Here is a 21888-nt window from a genome sequence, read left to right on the forward strand (position 1 = left end):
AAAACCATAATTTTGGTATAATATTTAATCATACAGAAAGCTGTTTACAACATTTTAAACAATGAAAATAAAACTGCAGGTCGGGTGCAGTGGCTAATGCCTGTAATCCCAGCACTTTCAGAGACCAAGGTGAGAGGATCACTTGAGGCTCAGAGTTCAAGACCAGCCTTGGCAACATAGTGAGACCCCATCTCTACACAAAATTTAAAAGTCAATTTAAAAAAAAGGAAATTGCAAAAGGGAACTTAACATGATCACATCTTTGTATATATATGTGTGTATGTGTATGTGTGTGTATGCGTGTGTGTGTGTGTGTGTGTGTATATATATACATACACATATATAGTTTTTGCAAACTGGTCTCTGCCATCACAACTACACAGACATACCCAGAAAAATATACACCAAAATGCTAAAAGTGGTCATATTTAGGTGCCAGGATTGTGGAATTTTTTAAAGCTTTTGCTTATTGCTACATATTCCTTATCTCACATGGTCCTACAATAGTAAAACATGGCTTTTGCAAATTTAAGAAAAATAATTTTTAAAAATTAAAAAATACCGCATAATTTCAGTATTTTAAGGCTTAAGGATTTCTTCAAAGTGTATTTAGCATCTTCTATATCTAGCAGGCAATAGCACCTGGCCGAAGTTGGGAATATAACCTCAATAAACATTTTCTAAATACATTATTGTATAATCCATATAACAGTAGATCAGTAGGTCTCAGATATGTTTACATTACTGATCCCTAATAATAATGACTGAGCTAATGCTTAGTGCATTAAATAAGGAGAAAAATCTTTAATGTCTTTATCTTAGCATATTTTTTGACAAATTGTTTCAACTGAGAGTGAATGTAGGGACTTGTTCAGCTCAAAGGCAGCAAGAATTTGGACTTTGTACAAGGTGAAAATATATATGCATCACACGTGCTCCTTCTTGCACACCCAGACTGAACCTTCTGGAAAGCAGCTAGTGTTGAAAGTGTGGGCGACTCTGGAGTCCTGCAGTCTAAAGTCAATTCTTTACTCCACCACTGACTATCTGTGCAATCTTAGGCAAGTACCTTAACTTTTTACAGCCTCGGTTTGCCCATTTATAAAACAGGGACAATTATCTCACACATTTGTACAGGAGATTAAATGAGAACTTGTATCTAAGGTTCATAAGACAAAGTCTCAAAAATATTATTGTTGGGGTTTGAAAAACTCATGTCCCTTGAATATTAAATTATTAACTATATGTCCACATTCATTCTCAGATCAGGGTAGTATGGAAAATTTTTAAAAAGGGAAGAAGCAGGAAAGGAAGGTATTGCAAAATATTACAAGAATGAAAGAAGCAAATGGGACAAGCAGTCATGTCTTTAAGGAAGCCAGACAGAATGGCATTTACAACCAAATTGTACGGGTAAAAGTCTCAGGGCTTTTTTTCTTCCACCTCAGGCTGATTTTCTTCTCATCTAGTCCCATCAGTTACTAATAGGAACCAGAAGAAGCTGTCATGTGAGAAGGTAAAAAGTGGCACAAAAAGAGCCACAAGTGACACTTAGGAATCACTGGCTTTGGCCACAGAGTATTGGCCCATTCACAGACAGCAAGTCCATTATTTGCCCATAGACAGGTGTATTCAGAGGGACAAATATGTAAGTGGTATTTTACAGACATGAATGTTCTTCCATTGAATATCTGCTCACAGAATGACATTAAATATAGCTCATCTCACCTTCCACTCATCTCTTAGTTGTAAATGCCATCAATTTCTAAACAGAACCAATGCTGGGCAGGGAATGGGCAGCAAGAAACTGAAATGTACCGCTTTGCCAGACAGTGATAAAGTGCTCAAAATCTGATGGTGCTATATTAAAAGGACACAGAAATCAGTGTGAAATGGCTTCCACTGGCCAAATCATGGACAAATGGAGCATCAGAGTAAACAATGACGATAATGAATCATAGCCAATTATAAAATTAGAAAGCATGAGTCCATAATGACATAAATGAATGAACAAACTGTTGAGAAGAAACAGCTCTTAACAGAATACCCACTAACAAATAAAGAAGGACTGATGGAATTAGAAAATCTTCATTTTTCAGGCATTAGAGTAATAATTGATTCAGGCAATAACTGATCATTAATAGATGCTAAAACCAATGTGTGAAAGTTTGAAAAGGAACGAAATATTTGCATAGTCTCAAAACCTCTCCCTATAATGTACTGTGAATTGCAAAAGAAAAAGTGGCAATCTTTGCCATTAAAATTACTGAGGAACTTAGTTACAAAAAAACTCTATATTATCAAATGTCCCAGAAGCAATTCTGGGAAGACATAAAACATACTCATTTGTGAGGATTTTTTTTTAAAAAAAAGAGGAAAATTTGTTCTGAGAAAGCAGTATTGTGCCCTGCAAAGACAGCAAAGATGAATCAGGCTATGGCCTTGGTGGCTTTTTTCTAAGTGTATTCATCTTTTCAAGGCGAGTGTTCAGGCAAGTATTCTGAGGAAAATAGAGCTCCATGCGTGAATGATTCATTTTCTCATCATGCAAATTTTTCTTCTATGTGTTATCTCTGGGATATCAGCTTAAATGGAGAGTACAAAATGAATGCTCAATTGTTGGTATTTTATAAAATCCTTCAAAGCCCTATGTTCAACTGAATAAAGATTTAGAGCTTAAGTTACCTATTTTATATTATGCTGTACATTTTACCATATAAAGGGGTGGAAAGTTGAGGTTTACAAAACTGAGGGAGGGACTAGTTTCTACTACAGCCACCAGGTAACATGAGCCTAAAGTTGGGGATCTTGAGTGAAAAGGAAGAATATGGTGAGGAGACCAGGGTGATGGACTTATGTTCATCAATGTGATGGAAGAAAGGAATGTGTTACCAGAAGGATGAAAACAGGAAAGCCTCTTTAGTAAGGCAGCTTCTAAAACTGCTAGACACTCCATTCTTGTAGCCAATAAATATTTGCTAAATTCCTACTCTATATGTGCCAGACACTGTGCTAGGTATGGTGGATATAGCAAAACAGACACCGGGGACCTTGCCTGTACAACACTCACAGTCTGAGTGTGGTGGGAGTGGATATGGAAAAGTAAGCAAGTAACAGTCCCACATGGTCTGGCACTTACTAGGTTACGTGCAGTGCACTGTGAAAGCACAGAGAAGTGGCACTGAAACCCAAGAGGAAGACAGGAGGAAGATATTCCAGAAGGAGACCTCATATTTATACATTACCACAAAGGCCAAGGGTGTCTGCCCTTTCTCTGATTAAACCGATCACCAGAAATATGGTCAAGCCAAGAAAAAGCCATTTAAGAAATAAGGCGAGTTTATATGGAAGGAAATGTAGAAGGAAAAAAAAACATTTTCAATGTTGCTCCCTGTTTTCTTTATCGATTCAGATACAAGTAGTTGATGAAATAAAGTAGGAGGAAAAAAGATGTAAAAAGGAGGAGACAATAATATAAACACTATCATCACGAAAACTGAAAGTAACATATTCCTATGAGCAGTGCCCTGACTAGGACAGAACCTGGCCAATAGTAGATTTTCCAAATGTGTTCATTCTGGTAATGAGAGTGCACATTGAGTTAAACTTTCAAGAAGGATTTTTGCAACCAAATTCAAGAATCTTGTGCAATTCAGTCAGTCTCTGTCTAGGAATATATCCAAAGTATGGGGAAAGCTCAAAGAGTTTCTGAATAAGTGTGTTAAGCAAGTATTATTTATAATTTGGAAAAATGGAAATAACCTAATGCACAGTAGTAGAAAATTGTTAATTACATTTAATACATCTATGATGGAATTTTGTGCAATCATGAGAATTGAGTTGGAGGCAATAGATCAGAACAAACAAATTCTTGCTGTGGGCTGTGCCTTTCCTGGGGTGTACGCTTTTGCAGCCAGAGCTAAAGCTCCCTTGTTTTCACATCATTACTTTCTCTCCCCCTACTTTTTTTACTAACCGCAACCCTTCATATACATTTTTAGGCTTTTCTCTCCATTTATTTATCTTAGTAACAAACCCTAATTCATTCCTCTTCGAATTAATTATCATAGTGGATATATTTCAAAGTAGGTTTTCATGACTTTGGAAACAAATTAAAAAGTTGTGTGTATGTATGTGCAGGCACACACAACTTGTACATGCAGTGACTATGTAAAAATATACAGCTAACAGGCAACCATGATAACCCCTAGAAAACAAGAGGACTGCATGACAAGAAAACTGAAGTAAAAGGAGGTTTCCTTTCACTGATTATTCTTTGGTACTAGTTTTAAATATCATAAACATTGTCTTGGTCTGTTCAGTCCACTGTAACAAAACTACACACCAGGTGGCTTTTAAACAACAAAAATTTATTTCTCATGGTTCCAGAGGCTGAGAAGTCCAAGATTAAGGCAGCAGCAGAGTCCATGTCTGGTGAGAGGCCACTTTCTGCCTCACAGACAGAGCCTTCTTGTTTTGTTCTTACATGGTAGAAGAGGTGGGGGAGGTCTCTCTCAGACTGTGTGTGTGTCTGTGTGTGTGTGTGTGTGTGTGTGTGTGTGCGCGCACTGGGATTACAGGCGTGAGCCACCGCGCCCAGCCTCAGGCCTCTTTTATAAGGACACTAACCTCATTCATGATGGCCCAACCTTCATTACCTAGTCACCTCCCAAAGGCCCCACCTCCTTTCAACATCTGTCATTTCAAAATCTGAGTTTGAGTGGACACAAGTGTTCAGCCTATAGCAAATGTGTTATCTGGTCAGTATATAAATAAATATATCTTGTAAATGGAATGTAGAAATAATCTGATAGAACATGATGATTTTCATATAAGCAAGCATAGGCCCAGAAAAATGAAGCAATTGTCCCAAGGTCACATAATACATTAGTGCAAGTGCTGATATTAAAAGGAAAAGGATCTGGCAGGGATAGAAACAAATTTACCGAGAATCTGGCATTTAATTCTCTTAACACCTCTAGGAAAAACGTTTTTAAAGATGAAGAAATTGATGCTCAGAGACATCATGTAATGCTTAAGGTAACACAACTGAGGAGAAGCTCAGGTTCAAGTTTGATTCTACCATCCAACTCTCTGGGCTCTGCTCTTTTTGAGTCTTTATGATGCTCTGCCCCTCTCAATCCCATAGTCAGCTAAATTCTGTGTTGTTTATCTAGTCCATGCTGTCCAAGACACAATCCCTCATTCTTTTGAATTCACCCTTATTAATCTGCAGCATCCCAAAGGGCAACACTCTACATCCATCCAAACTTTACTTTTTCTAAATAGAAGAGAATCTTCCTAAAGAGAGACTCATAAGTCAACACATTTTCACAGCATTTCACGTATCATTGTTTCACAAAGAAATCTACTATTTATAATCTTTTTAAACTGAAAAGCTACTCTACCTTCCTTTATACAGTACCATTAGGCTGTGGGCTTACAAACCTGAGCCACATCATTTCTCCCACCCTTTATTGGAAGGTGCAGCAGTCATGGTTTCTGCAAAAATCAGATGATCCACATAAATACAGTAATTGAAAATACAATAGAGAAACTATTTGCATTCGTTTAAGCAAAAGTGGTTGAGAGAAACCACAAAGAGATGGTCAAGCTCTCTGGGTTAGCAACAGCAGGGAGACATTATCACTCCTTGGCACGAAGAGATGAGGGAGGGAGCAGTTCTTATAGCCCAGTAAGAAATGAGGCATTCAGTTACTACCACTGTAGCCCAGCTGGGAGGAAGTCAGGGAAATAAATAGCATAATATCACACTCCTCCTACCCTCTGATTTCCTCTGCTGATGTTGCCATTGGTCTAACCCAGCTGAAACCAGAGGGCAAGGGGACCGGTTAAGGAATACCTCCCAGGATTCGGCATGAGGCGCCAAGGGGCAGAAAGTTGATCTGCGAAACCATGCAAAAAATACCCCTTATGGTTTCTGCTACATGCAGCATTATACCATTCGGTGGTCATTCCCTCCACTGACTGACTGCTGTGTGGGTCTCACCTGACTACTGACTTGTAACACAAGGCTCTCTGTGGTTCTGAAATATTCTCCAAATCTATAACTGACCACCCTAGGCTGTGGACTTCTCCATCTTGAGGTTTTTTTTGTTGTTGTTGTTTTTTAGATGGAGTCTTGCTCCATTGCCCAGGCTGGAGTGCAGTGGCATGATCTTGGCTCACTGCAACCTCCACCTCCTGGGTTCAAGCAATTTTCCTCCCTCAGTCTCCTGAGTAGCTGAGATTACATGCATGAGCCACTGCATCTGGCTCCCACCTTGACTTTTGAAAACAGGGAAGTGATTGTATGTGATTGTATGTGAAATAATTCCCAAATTCTGTTCTTCATAACCTTTACATTTTCTGTAAGTTCTTCCACCCAGCATCACTAAAACCCTTCAAGTCCAAGTCCCTGAAGCTCCACCCCACTGTCTTAAGAGGTACCATACATGCTGCTCCCTGGGTCCTAACACACTTCCCCTGCACCTTCTTCAAAATGCTTCAAGAATTTCCCTGGTCATTGGGCCAAGGCCATCTCAACAAAAAATTCTATATACTTCCTACCTACTTGCAAAAATGTGACATTTAAAATTAGCCTTTGAAGAGTTGCATGTAATTTCTGAGGACAGAATCAGATTTTAACATCCTAGGCCAGCTCACATTTGAAATGAAATCTTCCAGAGGCTGAGGGAGGAAGAAAGTGAGCCATAATGAAAAGCAGCCAGTACTGGAAATAAAGAGCCTGGATTTTAGTCACAGTTCCACTGCTGAGCAGCTGAGCAACCTCGGGGAAGGTACATAAGCCTGAGTCTATCCTCAGAAATAGCAGGGAACTGAGTGAAACAATCCTCAAGACTTACTGTGTGAGTATTCAAAGCTCTTAAGAATATTTGTAAATTAAAGAACCCTTAAAATGGGGATGATGAACCTGTTTGAGGAAAAATTATATTTCTTCCATGTAACCAATGGAGTCCAAATCACTTATGGGAGAAACAGTGTTTCCTTCCTGAGCGTTGCCCTTTTCTCAGGAAAATGCATTTTTATTCAAGATTTTCTTTAGAGCAACTTTGACGTCCTTATTCCTCAGGCTATAAATTAATGGGTTGAGCATGGGCACCACAGTGGTATAGAATAGGGAAGACACCTTGCCCTGGTTCATAGGTAAAAGAGAAGAGGGTTTGAGATACATGAATGCTCCTAACCCAAAGAACAGAGAAACTGCAATTATGTGGGAGCTGCAGGTGCTGAAGGCTTTGGACCTGCCCTCCGTGGAACGAATGTGGAAGATTCTGGAGAGAATGAGAGCATAGGAAATAAAGATGGTGACTATGGGCACACCGATATCAATACCCACAACAACAAACACTACAAGCTCATTCACATAAGTGCTGGTGCAAGCGTGCTTGAGAAGGGGAAGGATGTCACACATGTAGTGGTTGACAAGGTTATTGGCACAGAATGTCACACCCATTATGCACACTGTGTGGGCCATGGCCCCAGCAAACCCCATCCCGTAGACACCCAACAAAAGGAGCAACCACACCTGGGGAGACATGGTGACCATGTACCACAGTGGGTTACAGATGGCCACATAGCGGTCATACGCCATTGCTGACAGGATGAAGGACTCAGAGACAACAAAGAAAAGGAAGAAGAAGAGCTGAGTCATACACCCAGCGTAGGAGATGCTGTTCTTCTTTGAGACAAAGCTCATCAGCATTTTGGGAGTGATAACACTGGAACAGCAGAAATCTATGAAGGACAAGTTATAGAGGAAGAAGTACATAGGGGTGTGCAAGTGACAGTTGAGCCTTATCAGGGTTATCAAGTCCAGGTTCCCCACCACAGTGACCACATAGAAGCCTAGAAACAGGAAGAAGAGGGGGATCTGGACTCCTGGTTTGTCGGTTAAGCCTGCGAGGATAAACTCTGTCACGAAGGAGGAATTCTCAGCAGCCATTGTCATTTAAGGCATTCTGTGGGGACAAGGGAAAAAGTTATTTAGAGAGAGAGAGAGAGAGAGAGACCACTGCTGCCCTCCCAGTCATCCTTTCTTCCTTCTTGAGAATAGGAGGCACACAGAGAGATTTTGAACTTCAGCAGAGGGGGCTTTGCTGCGGCTCCCTCTGGAGCACACCCCACCTCCATGGCCAGGGCAGGTGCTGCTGGGAAGGCCTCCTGTCTTTACTTTGATCCCTTTGTTGCACCCTTTCAACTCCAGTTTCTACTTAAGTTTACAGAAACTGTGGCTAGTCTCCAGGAAGAGTCCTCTCAGAAGCCAGACCCAGCCCACCTGTGCCTGGAGAGTTAGGGTTAAGGTCATCCTGGACAGAGCAGAAGGATGGGGTGGACTTTCCCAGAGCTTTAGTACCTGAGACTGGGGACTCAGGAAAAGTTCGGACTGCTCATCCGGATTCAGCCTCTCATCCTCTTCAGCCCAGAGTTTCAGTGATGTACCTTTAGGTCCAGCTCTTATCTTCACTTGTTCAGACAGATTGGCTGCGGAGCTATCACAGATGAAAGACTAAGCACCAGCCCGCTACGCCCTATCCCTATGGCAGCACTGGAGCCTCGGCTGCCTCAGAACTCTTTCTGAGCTACAGTACATGACATCTGATGGAGGCTGTGCCCTGAGGCCTTTCTCTAGCTTGCAGAAAGGCGACAGCATCCTTACCATTATCAGTGATAGCCAGTGACAGGAGACTGAGCAGTTTTATTCTGAGTTTGGATATCTGGGGAACTGATTAGAAGTAGGGCAGCAGAAGTTTCTCTGGGATCACAGCCCCGGATATAACAAAGTTGTGCTCATACCCTTGGTAATATTTGAATGGGCTTTTAGAAACATGAAAATATTTGTTCGGAAATACACAAAGCATTGTGCAAAAACAATAATGTACCATTTATTGAGCACTTAATATATACCTAATGCTTTTTTTGTCCTAGCATTATGCACTGACATCAGCATGCCAGGATCCAATACCATTTTTCATATAATGCTTCATTTTAATTCTACCCCAAATTCTATGAGCTGGGTTTTATCACCCTCATTTTAGAGATGAAGTAACTCCCCAAATGTTAAGTTACAAAGGCCATATTAAAACTAGGTCCACCTTACTCCAGATTTGGTGTTCTTAATAACTGAGTTTAACACCTCCCTGTAGAAGGTAATGAAGTATGTAAAGCCCAGTTCTTGCCTTCAAGACTCTGACCATGTCTTGAAAAAGACACTAGAACACACATAACTGAGCAAAAGCATGTGATAAGATCCAGAAAAGGCAAAAACAAAATGTTATGCCACTCTGATGGAGGACATTCAACCTATCACTTACATTTCAGTTCATTGCTGAGCTGCACAGTACCTAGTCCAGAAGACAAACCAACCTGTCTTTTCTTGGAATTTGTGCTTGATAATAAAAGTCAATCTCCATTGGTTAAGAAGAGTTTTTTCCAAAATTGCTAACTTGTTGGGATTCCCCTAGATGGCCCTTGTCCTCTATTATTGCTCTTTCCAGTCTTATTTTCAGCTTTCCTCAGGCTCCCATCCCCTCATCGTGAGCCTGAAGGCCTTGTAGCTTGATTCTCCTTCTTCCCACGGGATATTTGCTTTCTTGTTTTGCTTGCTTTGCTCTTTTCATACTCTCCTCTCTCATGACAAAAGTCATCCCTTCTGTGTTCTAGCCTCTCAGAGCCTTGCTTGAGCTCAGTGACAGCTAGTTATCATTCTTAGAGACCCATAAATTTGAATCAATATTTAAAAATCACCTAATCCTGTGGTTCATAAACCTGGCTGTGCAATTGAATTAGATAACTATATCCTTATTAAAAGTACAGATCCTGCTGCCGCAAGCCAGGCATCATAAATTAGACTCTCCAGGGGTGGGGTTTTATAACTTGTATTTCTCACCCTATTGATCTGGATATTTAGACAGATTTCACCCTATTGATCCAGATGTTTAGGCAGGTTTGGGATTCAATGCCCTAATACTCTACCCTATGTTTTCTAGACAGGAAAATTGAAGTCCACCAGTCAGAGTTGGTTGGTGATGGAGTCCAGAATAAAACTTGTGTCTCCAATCTTTCCAGTTACATTGTCTGGAGGAAGTTCGCCTGGCCTTTAGTTTGGCTGGAATGTAGAGTACAGGAAGGGATATAGTTGTGTATCAATGCTGGAATAGCATCCCAGGTTCCTACTGTGGAGAGACTTGAATGTCATGACAGGAATTATGTATGTAATGTGAATCCATGGAATATATTGAATATGAGAGTGACATGGTCAGAGTTGTGGGGAGGGAGACCAATTAGTCTATTGGGCTATTGGGTGTTGATGACTTGATGCCATGTTCCCCCCAAATGCTATGTTTAATGTGTAATTCAGACACGAAGCCATAGCTCAAAGCACCAGCAATAAGATAAAGGATGAATTTTCAAATCAAGTAACAGGGAAATGGAGCAAAAGTCCTTTCTAAGCTTTTTAGCACATTGCAAGTCACATAAGGCTGGCCCTGCCTTCTAGCTGTGTTGTTCTCTGCCTACTATCCTGAATATTTTCACCAGGTCTGAGTTCAGGTCCCATCACCAAGCTCTCTGTGTTGCACATGTTTTATGCCTCATTTTATATTACTCAGCTTATCTTTTGGGCTTCTGCTGTTGCTGTGGCAGCGAGCTGCATCCAGCTATAGCCCAATAACAATGTTTCTTGACTGCACTACGTATCCCCTCCTTTCAGCCCTAGGACATCTCTGCCACCACAAAGTGGTACGTCTGAGAATCCATTCAGCCATTCTGGTGCACGTGCTGACTTTTAAACATGAAGGAATTAACATCCCTGGGAGCCAGTGGGTAAATGTCTCCCTTTTCTGTGTCTCCAGTGGTTCATTCTTCTTAGTACATCAAAAGATCCCAGAGGAACTAATCCTAAATTCCCCATTAAGGTAATATATAACAGAACCTTTTATTGGTTTTCTTTACTTCCCTGTTTTTCTCTCTCTCTTCCCTGGGATGACTTCTAAAAATAAACTATCTGCATGCATGGCCTTGTCCCTAGCACAACTTTTTGTGGAAATCCCAGCTAAGGTACTCCTAAAACAGTATTTGGAGCAGGTTTCAACAAAATGTTCCTTACTTCACCTGAGAGGAAGCATCCTCACCCAAGGCTCTTTGATTCCAGGACAAGAAACTAAATATGCATCACTAAATTCATCAAGGACCTGAAATTGTTCAGTACCATGTTTCAGAGAATTTGTATGTCTTGAGCATGACCTATCAAAACACCTAAATGCCAGAAGGAGTAATCTCAAATAATTATCAGCTCACACCTTAATAGGGATTAGCCATGACAAATCCTACGATACTTTGTTCTTAGATCTCTTGCAGCCCTACTCACCATGTATTACTGTCCTATCCCTCCATGAACTATAATGATGCTAGCAACATTGTAGTTTTATTCACTTTTATATCTTTGAATCATATAGCTCACAAAATGTTCATTAATCTCTAATTCTCAATCTCCTCATCTATAAAATGGGGATGATGGTGATAATTCACAGTGTTGTTGTGAGAGTTAAATTAAATCATGAAAGTGGAAGAGCCGAGCAGAGTGGTTGACAAAAGAAAGAGCCCTGATAAATGCTGTAGGAAATAGACATAAAACAAATATGAAATGCATATATCCTAGGGATGGCATGAGGGAAGGAAAAATCTTGCTTAAAGCTGAATGAGCCTGAAAGAGACAAGAGAGGGCCTGCCATAGGGCAGAGGAAGAGAGCTGACAAGAGTGAGAGGAGCTTGGGAACAATACACTCTTCAAACTTTAAGGCCTGTCTCTCCAACATAACCCAATCCACAGACAACATCAGGCCCTTGTGTATATTACCCTGTCCCTACTTCCTGTCCTACCACCAATGCCTATTTTTCAAATATCCACATTCTACCACACCACAACAGCCAAATTCCAAAATCAGATAAAGGTTTCTTTACAGCCTCCCGTTTTCTCTTCCTATACCCATCTCTAGTCTCCTAGTCTCAGCAAAAATTCCTCTTCACCAGCATTCACAATCTTAGTGCTTACTTTCCTTCAATTCTATGTCAAAACTAAATTTTCAGGAAGAAACAAATTCATCAGCACACAGTCTACTAAAACTTTCTGGGGACAATCCACATTATTCACCCTCTTCCAGGCATTTCTTAAAATGAAGACAAAGTCTTTAGGAAAAAAAAATACATCTCTAGTTATGAAATTTCAAACAGCACTAGTTAATGAGAGGTACATTTTGGTCAGGATAAGGCAGCTGAAGTGGTGGCTTCACAATTAGAGCCCCATTGGCAGCTGTCTGACCACGCAGCAAGCTAATTACCATCCTTCTCTCAGTCCTGTGTCTGTAGTGGGTGTGGGTGTGTGCACGTGTGTGTGTTTTGTGTATAAGTGCTGGGTGACATTTGAACATACCTCAGAGCTTGCTCCTCTGCCACATGTGGAATGTATTTTAATCACTGCTCAGAAACAAGAGGCCTCAAGTGTAACTCTTATACCTAGAAATTTGCCACTCCCGCAGTGATTATGAGAAACCTGAATCCTTGCTCTCATTTCCACTGTAGTCAACTCACAATTTAAGAAAATAAGTCATTATAACAAGCATGAAATGAGTCCCACAGGAAAGGTGCTCCTTAGGGCACAGAAAGCAAAGACTCCGGCTTCATTAAAAGTTGACTTTTCTCTGGGAGCCTTAGAGGATTCTTGTTTGGATGATAGAACAACCAAGAAAAGTTCTTCTGGATGTATGTCATTTTAAAGCCTGTTGCCATGGAAACTACGCTTCAAAATCCTCTCAGCTGGGGCTTTACTAAAGTCTTGTTGCCTGAGGAGCAGATGAAGCCCAAGCAGGAAGCAGTGTAGGAAGAACTATTCTTAACTCTGTTCCTTTTGTTGCAGAACTGCCCTCCTTCCAAAACTTGAATTTCTGTATAGTGCTTCTTGGTTTTATTTATTTCTATTTTTTTCCTATCTTTTTAAAATTACATTCTAATTTGTGTGATTTCATATGTGATACATGAATATGAGTCAATACAATGTTTCTCACACACATGCATTAACCCTCAGACTTCTGGTGGCACAAGGTTGGACCCAACTGCAGCAACCATCACAACATACCAAGAAGACCAAGTACAAGTTCCATAAGAAGCTATAAGAAGTTACAGAACCTGATCAGAGAAAAAAGATGGCAACTGAAAGTTCTTCGTTTGAAATGGCCTTCAATATTAGCAATATTAGCAGTAATCTGTTTCTGCATTATACTTAATCTCATTTTACTTTTATTATTTTCAACTCACTGATATACAAACCTACGCATAAATTATATATGTATTTAATATAGAATTCTAGAGTTAGATGGGACCTTGGAGGTCTATGTTGGGGAATAATTACCATGTATAAACACGTATGTACCAACCACTTTGCAGGAAGTTTTATATACATTATATCATTTGCAGAAAACGAGTAATCTCCACAAAGTGCAAAGCTGAAATTTTAAAAAATATCATCCAATCATATTTTAGTATCATTAGTATTAAGAATACTAATACTAATACTAATATGTTATACTTTGTAAGCGCTGACCATGTGCTAGGAACTATGCTAAATGCTTTACACATATTAATGCCATTAGTTTTCACAAGTTATATTAAATGGTTACTTTTATTATCCTACTCTGCACAAGAACATTTCCTTGAATTAAAAAAATCAAACCTGTTTATCTGTTAGTTGTGATGACCTTGTCTCTTTAGGCCTCAAGTATTTGTAGTGATAGAGAATTAATAAATTTGCTGTATTAATGGTTATAAAGGAAGAATCGAGAGGGAAGGCCAATTGTCAAAGGTTACTAAAGTCTCAACCCCAGGACCTAGAAATAAGGAAGTAAAGAGAGAAATAAAGAGATAGAATTCAATTCTGACTTTCATGTGCTGAAAGTACATATAAGAGCAAATGGTCAGTAGTGAGTCATCAGCGTGAGATCAGAGCTGAGAAAAAGATTTCAAGATACATATTGAAAAGTCATGTAAATAAAAGTGATTGCAGAAACTACAAGTCAAGAGTAAAGGATGGAACCATATAATTATCCATGATCAATAAAAGGGAAGGAGAAAACTGTTAGTAAATTTGTCAGAGAAGGCAAATATGGTACCCTGAGCAGGCTTTGTAGCAAAATGACCTGGGATCTCATTACGTCTCCCACTAGCCAAGCAAGGTTACACCATTTGGACCTCAGTAACTCCATCTGAAATCAGATATGTTAGCACCTAGCATACAAGATTGTGTGAGGATCAACTATCACAGTGTTCAATAAGTAGCTTCGAATTAACAAAGTGTTATAGACTTACTGAAGTATTATTACTACACATCTTTTTTATCCACTTAGTCTAATTTATCCTGCTTTAGGAGTTATTTACCCCAGCCACAGCTATGTTATAAGCTACTAAAGTCAAGATCATATGTTTGGAGCTGGGGGCTTATGCCTGTAATTTCAACAACTAAGGAGGCTAAGGCAGGATGATCACTTGAGGCTAGGAGTTTGAGACCAGCCTGGGAAAAATAGAGTGACTTTGTCTCTTAAAAGTAAATAAATAAATAAATAAATAGCCAGGGGTGGTGGCACACATCTGTAGAGTTAACTACTTGGAAGGCTAAGGCAAGAGGATCTCTCGAGCCCAGGAGTTGAAGGCTGCAGGGAGCTACGATTACACCACTGTATTCCAACCAGGGTGACAGAGCGAGACGCTGTCTCTAGAAAAAAAAAAAAAAATCATATCTAGTTTAAAAATCTAGTCAGAGAAAGATGGCTGATTAGAGACACCTGACTCATCTCTCCCATAAGAAAAGACCAAGACAGTGAATAAACAGCTAAGACTAGACTGGAGTGTCAATGTGAGAGCACCAGAGTGCAGCAAGGGAGTGGAGATGCATCTGTGATAACAGAAAATCCAAGAAGGCAGACTCTGCATCCATATCTCCCCAGTCCAGATCAGATTGGCCCAGAAACAGGAGGGACTTCTCATTACAGGGAAAATACATACTCCCAGGCCAGCAAAGCAGCTGTGTACCCATGTGCTGAACTTGAGAAACAGCCCTGGGAACCAACCATAGGCCAGCCAAGCAGACTTGTACCCACATCACAGGCCTGAGAAACAGTCTCATGAGTTGCCTCTGGTAGACACACTCCCAGGCTGAATGAGCAGCTGCACACCCATGTCTTGAGCTGGAGGAAGAGCCCTGTGGGCCACCCCAAGCAAACACACACACCACAGCTGAGAAGCCACGTGACTGTGTCTGGGGCCTGAGAAACACCCCTGTAGGCTGCCTCTGGCAGACATGTCACCAAGCTGGCCAAGCAACCACATTCCCATGCACCCATCAAGAGTAACAGTCCCATGGCCTCAACTGCAGCAAGGTAGACCCTAAGTTAGTTGGCCCACCAAGTGCATGCACATGTCCCTAACCTGAGAAACAGCCCAGCAAGCCCACCCCTGGCAATGCTGTACCACCACTGCCATGAACTCTCTCAGCCTAGGCTACCAAGAAACTCACAAATGCCACTAGTGTGGATTACAGCTGAAGAAACTACACAGAAACCACACTATTAGGTTTACCTAGAACCAAGGCCAACACATTCCACTGAACCGTCACCCCAAGACTCATTTAAACAAATAAGACTTTTCCTAAGAAACTTACTACATAAAATTGGAAAAGGTGACTTTTCCACCAGATGAGTAGAAATCAACACAGGGACATATCAACAATAAAAAAGCAGGAAAACACATCACCTCTAAAAGAAGATAAGAATTTTTTAGTAACAGACCCTAATCATAATGTATAAACTTCCAGAAAAAGAATTTAAAATAATTCTCCTAAGGAAACTCACTGAGATACAAGAGAATACATCTAGACAATTCAACAAATCTGTGAAAATGATTCATGATTTAAATTAGAAATTCAACAGTGAGACAGATATTATAAAAGAACCAAACAGAAAACCTAGAGCTGAAAAATTCATAAATAAAATAAAAAACACAATTAAGACCTTCAATCACAGACTAGACCAAACAGAAAAAAGAATTTCTGAACTTGAAGACAAGTATTTTGAAAAAACACAGCAGACAAAAAAAAAATAGAAGCAAAGGATTTATGTAACATCATTAACCAAACAAATGTCCATGTTATGGGTATTCCAGAAGGATAAGAAAGGTAAAAATATGAGGAAATAATATTTGATAAAATAATATCAGAAAACCTCCCCAGTCTTGGCAGATAAATGAACATCCAGTTCCAGAAATCTCAAAGAACCCCGGATATATTTAACCCAAACAGATCCTCTCTCAAGTACATTATAGTCAAATTGTCAAAAGTCAAAGATGAAGACAGAATTTTAAAAGCAGCAAGATAAAAGTATCAAGTTACATATAAGAAAATCTCCATAGGACTAACAGTGAATTTCTCAGCAGAAACTTTGTGAACCAACAGAGAATGGGATAATATATACAAAGTACTGAAAGAAATAAAACTGGCACCCAAGAATATTATACCCAGCAAAGCTATCCTTCAGAAATGAAGGAGAAATAAAATATTTCACAGACAAGAAAAAACTAAGGGAACCCATCACCACTAGACCAGCCTTACAAGAAATGCTCTAGGGAATCTTACATCTGTAAGTGAAAAGATGATAACCACCATCATAAAAACAGGCAAAACTACAGAGCTGGTACACAAAGGAAGGAATCAAACCTTATCATTACAGAAAATCACTCAACTGCAAAAATAAATAAGAGGAAGTAAAGAACAAACAATACATTAAATAATGAAAAACAATAAAATGACAGTAATAAGTCCTCATCTATCAACAATAACCTTGAATGTAAATAGATTAAATTCCCCCATTTAAAAGATATAGACTGACTGAATATTTCTTTAAAAAAAGACCCAACTATATGATGCCTACAAGAAACTCATCTTGCCCATAAAGATATACATAGATGGAAAGTAAAGGGATTGAAAAGAATATTCCATGCTAACAAAAAACAAAAGCAAACAGGGGTAGCTATACTTAGATAAAACAGACTTCAAGTTAAGAGATAAAAAAAAACAATGAAAGCCATTCAGTAATAATAAAGGGATCAATTCAACAAGAGAATATAACAGTTATAAAAATATATGCACCCAACACCTGAGCATTCAGATATATAAAGCAAATATTATTAGATCTAAAGTGAGAGAAAGACTCCAATTAAATAATAGTTGGATGCTTCAACATCATACTCTCAGCATTGGGCAGATCATCTAGACAGAAAATCAACAAAAAAAAGTCAGATTTTAATAGCGCATTAGACTAAAAGGACCTAATGCATTTACAAAATATTTCACCCAACAGCTAGAGAATACACATTTATTTCATCAGCACGTGGCACATTTTCCAGGATTAACCATATGTTAGGATGCAAAACAAGTTTCAACAATTATAAAAAATTAAAATAATATTAAGTACCTTCTCAGATTACAATGGAATAAAACTAGACATTAATAACAAAAGGAACATTCAAAACTGTACAAATAACTATAAATTAAACAACAATCTCCTGAATGATCAATGGGCAAAGGAAGAAATTAAGAAGAAATTTTATAATTTTTTGAAACAAATGAAAACAGAAACACAACATACCAAAACCTATGGGACACAGCAAAAGCAGTATTAAGAGGCAAATGTATAGCAATAAATGCTTACATTAAAAAACTACAACAATTTTTAAATAAACAACCTAATAATTCCCCAAAAAGAACTAGAAAGGCAAGAACAAACCAAATCTAAAATTAGTAGAAGAAAATAAAGATTAAAACAGAAATAAATACAATTGAGACTAAAATATTAAAAAATCAACAAACAGCTGTTTTTAAAAAGAAAACAAAATTGACATACTATTAGCTCTACTAATAAAAAAGAGGCAACACCAAAATAAATAAAATTAGAAATTAAATAGGAGATGTCACAACAAATACCACAGAAATATAAAGGCTCTTTAGAGAGTGTAGTGCAAAGTATACACCAATAAATTCAAAGACCTAGAGGAAATGCAAAAATTCCTAGACATATATAACCTACAAAGATTGAACTAAGAGGAAACAGAAAACCTAAACAGACCAATGACAAGTTTTCCCAGGAATGCAAGAATGGTTTAATATACACAAATCAATAAACATCATACATCACATCAATAGAATGAAGGACAAAAACCACATAATCATCTCAATACATGTAGAAAAAAGCTATTGATAACATTCAACATTCCTGCATGATAAAAACTCTTAATCAATTGAATATAGAAGGAAAGTATCTCAACATAATAGAGGCCATATATCCCAAACCCACAGCTAACATCTTACTGAACAGGGAAAATTTAAAAGTTTTTTCTCAATAACTAGACCAAGACAATGATGCCCAACTCTCACCACTCTCATTCAACATTGTACTGAAAGTCCTAGCCAGAGCAATAATGCAAGAAAAAGAAATAAAGGACATCCACGTTGCAAAGGAAGAAGTCAAATTGTCCTTTTTTGTAGATGACATATATATATGTAGAAAAACCTAAAGACTCTACTAAAAAAACTCTTTGAACTTATAAACAAATTCAGTAATGTTACTGGGTACAAAATTAATAAATAAAACTCAGCAGTGTTTTTATACACAATGAACTACCTGAAAAAGAAATCAAGAAAGCAATCCCATTTGCAATAGTGACAAAAAATTAAAATACCCAAAGATAAATTTAACCAATGAAATTAAAAACCTGTACAAGGAAAACTACTAAACCTTGATGAAAGAAATTCAAGAGGAAACAAACAAAAAGAAAGACATCCCATGATCATGGATTAGAATAATTAATTTTATTAAAATGACAATATTATTCAAAGCAATCTACAGATTCAGTGCAATCCCTATCAAAATACCAATGACATTCCCCACAAAAAATAGAAAAAAAATCTAAAATTTGTATGAAATCACAAAAGACCCTGAATAGCCAAAACAATCCTGAGCAAAAAGAACAAAGCTGGAAGTATGATGCTGCCAGACATCAAAATATGCTACAAAGTTGTAGTAACTAAAACAGCATGGGCTTGGCATAAAAATAGACACATTGACCACTGGAGCAGAATAGAGAGTTCAGAAATTAATCCACATATCAACAGCTAACTGATTTTTTGACAAAGACACCAAGAGCACTCGTTGGGGAAAGGACAGTCTGTTCTGTAAATGCTACTAGGAAAACTGGATATTCTTATGCAGAAGAATATCCTCACCTCTCACTCTATACAAAAAAAATCAACTCAAAATGGATCAAAGACCTAAATGTGAGACTCAAACAATTAAACTAGTATAAGAACCCATGGGGGAAATGCTTCAGGACATTGATAAAGGAAAGGATTTTATGAATAGGGCCTCCAATGCACTGGTAACAAAAACACAAGTAAACAAATGAGATTATATCAAGTTACAAAGCTTCTGCACAGTGAAGGAAACAATCAACAGAGTGAAAAAATAACCTACAGAGTGGAAGAAAATATTTGCAAACTACTAATATGATAGACAATTTATGTCCAGAATATACAAGGAACTGAAGCATCTCAATAGTAAGAAAACAACCAATCCAATTAAAAAATGAGCAAATGATCTGAACAGACATTTCTCAAAAGAAGGCGTACAAATCGCCAACAAATATAAGAAAAAATGTTCAAAATCACAAATCATCAGGAAAATGCAAATCCAAACCACAATGAGATATCATCTCACCCCAGTGGATGGCTATTAACAAAAAGACAAAAAATAGCAAATGCTGGCAAGGATGCAGAGAAAAGAGAACTCTTACATCTGTTGGTAGGAATGCAAACTAGTAAAACCACTAAGGAGAACAGTATGGAAGTTCCTGGAAAAACTACAAATAGAATTACCAGATGATCCAGCAATTCTGCTACTGGGAATCTATCCAAAGGAAAGGAGATCATTACATTGAAGAGACATCTGCACCCTCATGTTTATTGTAGCACTATTCACAGTAGCCAAGATATGGAATCAACCTAAGTAGCCAACAGCAGATGAATTGATAAAGAAAATGTGGTATATATACACAATGGAATACCATTCAGCCATAAAAAAGAATGAAATCATGTCATTCACAGCAACAAGGATGGAACTGGATGACATTATGCTAAGTGAAATAAACCAGGCACAGAAAGTTAAACACCACATGTTCTCACTCATATGTGGAAGCTGAAAATAGTTGATCTCAAAGAAATAAAAAGTAGAACAGAGGATACTGGAGGCTGGGAAAGGTAGGAGGAAGGGGGTGATAGGCAAGGATTTGTTAAATTATACAAAATTACAGTTAGCTAGAAAGAATAAGTTCTAGTATTCTATACCACTGTAAAATAACTATAGTTAACAATAATTATAATTTCAAATAGCTAAAAGAGGATAGTAAATGTTCCCAACACAAAGAAATTATAAATGTTTGAGATGATGGATATGCTATTTACCCTCATCTGATATATGCATTAAAACGTCACTATGTACTCCATGAATATGTAAATTATTATGTCAATTTTAAAAATGTAAAAAAAAGAAAAAATATCGTATGTTCAAATACTACTTAACTTACCCTCCCAACATGGAACACAATGATGAATGCATATATTATTCATTAATATTTACTAGTTTCAGTAGAAAGAAATATAAATATGGTTCAATAAAAGCCTAGATTTTAAAAACGATAAATTAAGGGATATATTTAGTTTTTTCGAATACTGAAGGAGCTTTTTAGAGATTTTTTATAAATAGCTATGTGACTAAACCCATTTTCAAAAGATTCGTAAATAATGTAGATTATACATAACTAGTTTTACCATAATTATAATTGACATTTTGAATATGCGAATGTTGACACTGAATTGACAAGTGATGCTAGGTGGTGTGTGCCCATTGGGTGTGACTTTCAGCATCAAGATATTTACAGATTAAAAGGAGCTTCCTGACATTTTGAGGACTAAGAAAGGAAAGTTACTCAGTGACAGAAAGAGTTGCAAAGGCTTCTGAAGTTAGGAGCTGCCCAGAGCTCAGTTTCATCGTAGCCCACAGTTCGGAGCTCTTAAAATAGGAATCCATTTTTAAGTGACATTCAACTCAGGAATATATGTGCTATAAAAAGCAAATTATACTAGGACTCGCAATGTAAAATATATGATTTCAAGGTGTATTAAAGGCACATCATGTTCCAAAATTGTGCTAGAGAAGGAAAATGTAAGGAGATACAGTCTTATTTAAAGGCTATTTGATGGAGTGGGGGTTATTCTAGGCATTCGTGGGAATGTCAATTGATTTTAAAAAGAGTAAGCCTTAAACATAAAGATTCACAAATCTTATAGAAAGCAACAGAATTTCCTTGTTGGATAGAGATGTTTCAGAAATCCTAATTACAGCATGGTGGAGGCTGACTGCTATTTTCTGACAGCTCTGCAGGTCAGGAAAGCCACAAAACCTCTCTGTAAAATATTGACATACTTTTTTCAAAGCTTTCTCTAGGGAACCTTTTTCTAAAGTCTACTTGTAATCAAGAGGCAATGTGATACACTTGAAGAAGCCAGGCTTATGTGTCTAAAGATCTAGTTGTGTGGCCTTGGAAAAGTCAAAATGTTTTTTAATCTGAGATTTCCTCTTCTGTAAACAGAAGTATCAAAACTTGACTTATCTGCTTTATGATACTGTATGCATCACACTTAATGGCTTCATCTCTGCCCATTGTGAAATATTGAACTTCCTCAAATTTCTAATCTCATCTTTCTTATCTCTTCAT

General features: G+C 38.1%; 1 protein-coding gene across 1 annotated transcript; it reads right to left on the reverse strand.

Moving 5' to 3' along the window:
- Nucleotides 1-4340: 4340 nt before the first annotated feature.
- Nucleotides 4341-12572, reverse strand: LOC116477471 (olfactory receptor 8B8). The gene is made up of 3 exons (XM_058446563.1): nt 12452-12572; nt 8378-8513; nt 4341-7982 (listed from the first exon to the last, which is right to left on the reverse strand). Exon 3 carries the CDS (start codon nt 7970-7972, stop codon nt 7031-7033), a length of 942 nt encoding a protein of 313 aa, XP_058302546.1. The 5' UTR covers nt 7973-7982; nt 8378-8513; nt 12452-12572; the 3' UTR covers nt 4341-7030.
- Between the last annotated feature and the right edge of the window lie 9316 nt (nt 12573-21888).

The sequence above is a fragment of the Hylobates moloch genome, unplaced genomic scaffold (assembly GCF_009828535.3).
Source record: "Hylobates moloch isolate HMO894 unplaced genomic scaffold, HMol_V3 SCAFFOLD_11, whole genome shotgun sequence".
NCBI classification, from domain to species: Eukaryota; Metazoa; Chordata; class Mammalia; order Primates; family Hylobatidae; genus Hylobates; species Hylobates moloch.

Coding starts and splice junctions, on each gene's coding strand:
- LOC116477471 (XM_058446563.1), bottom strand. CDS start 7,972: ATGACAATGGCTGCTGAGAATTCCTCCTTCGTGACAGAGTTTATCCTC.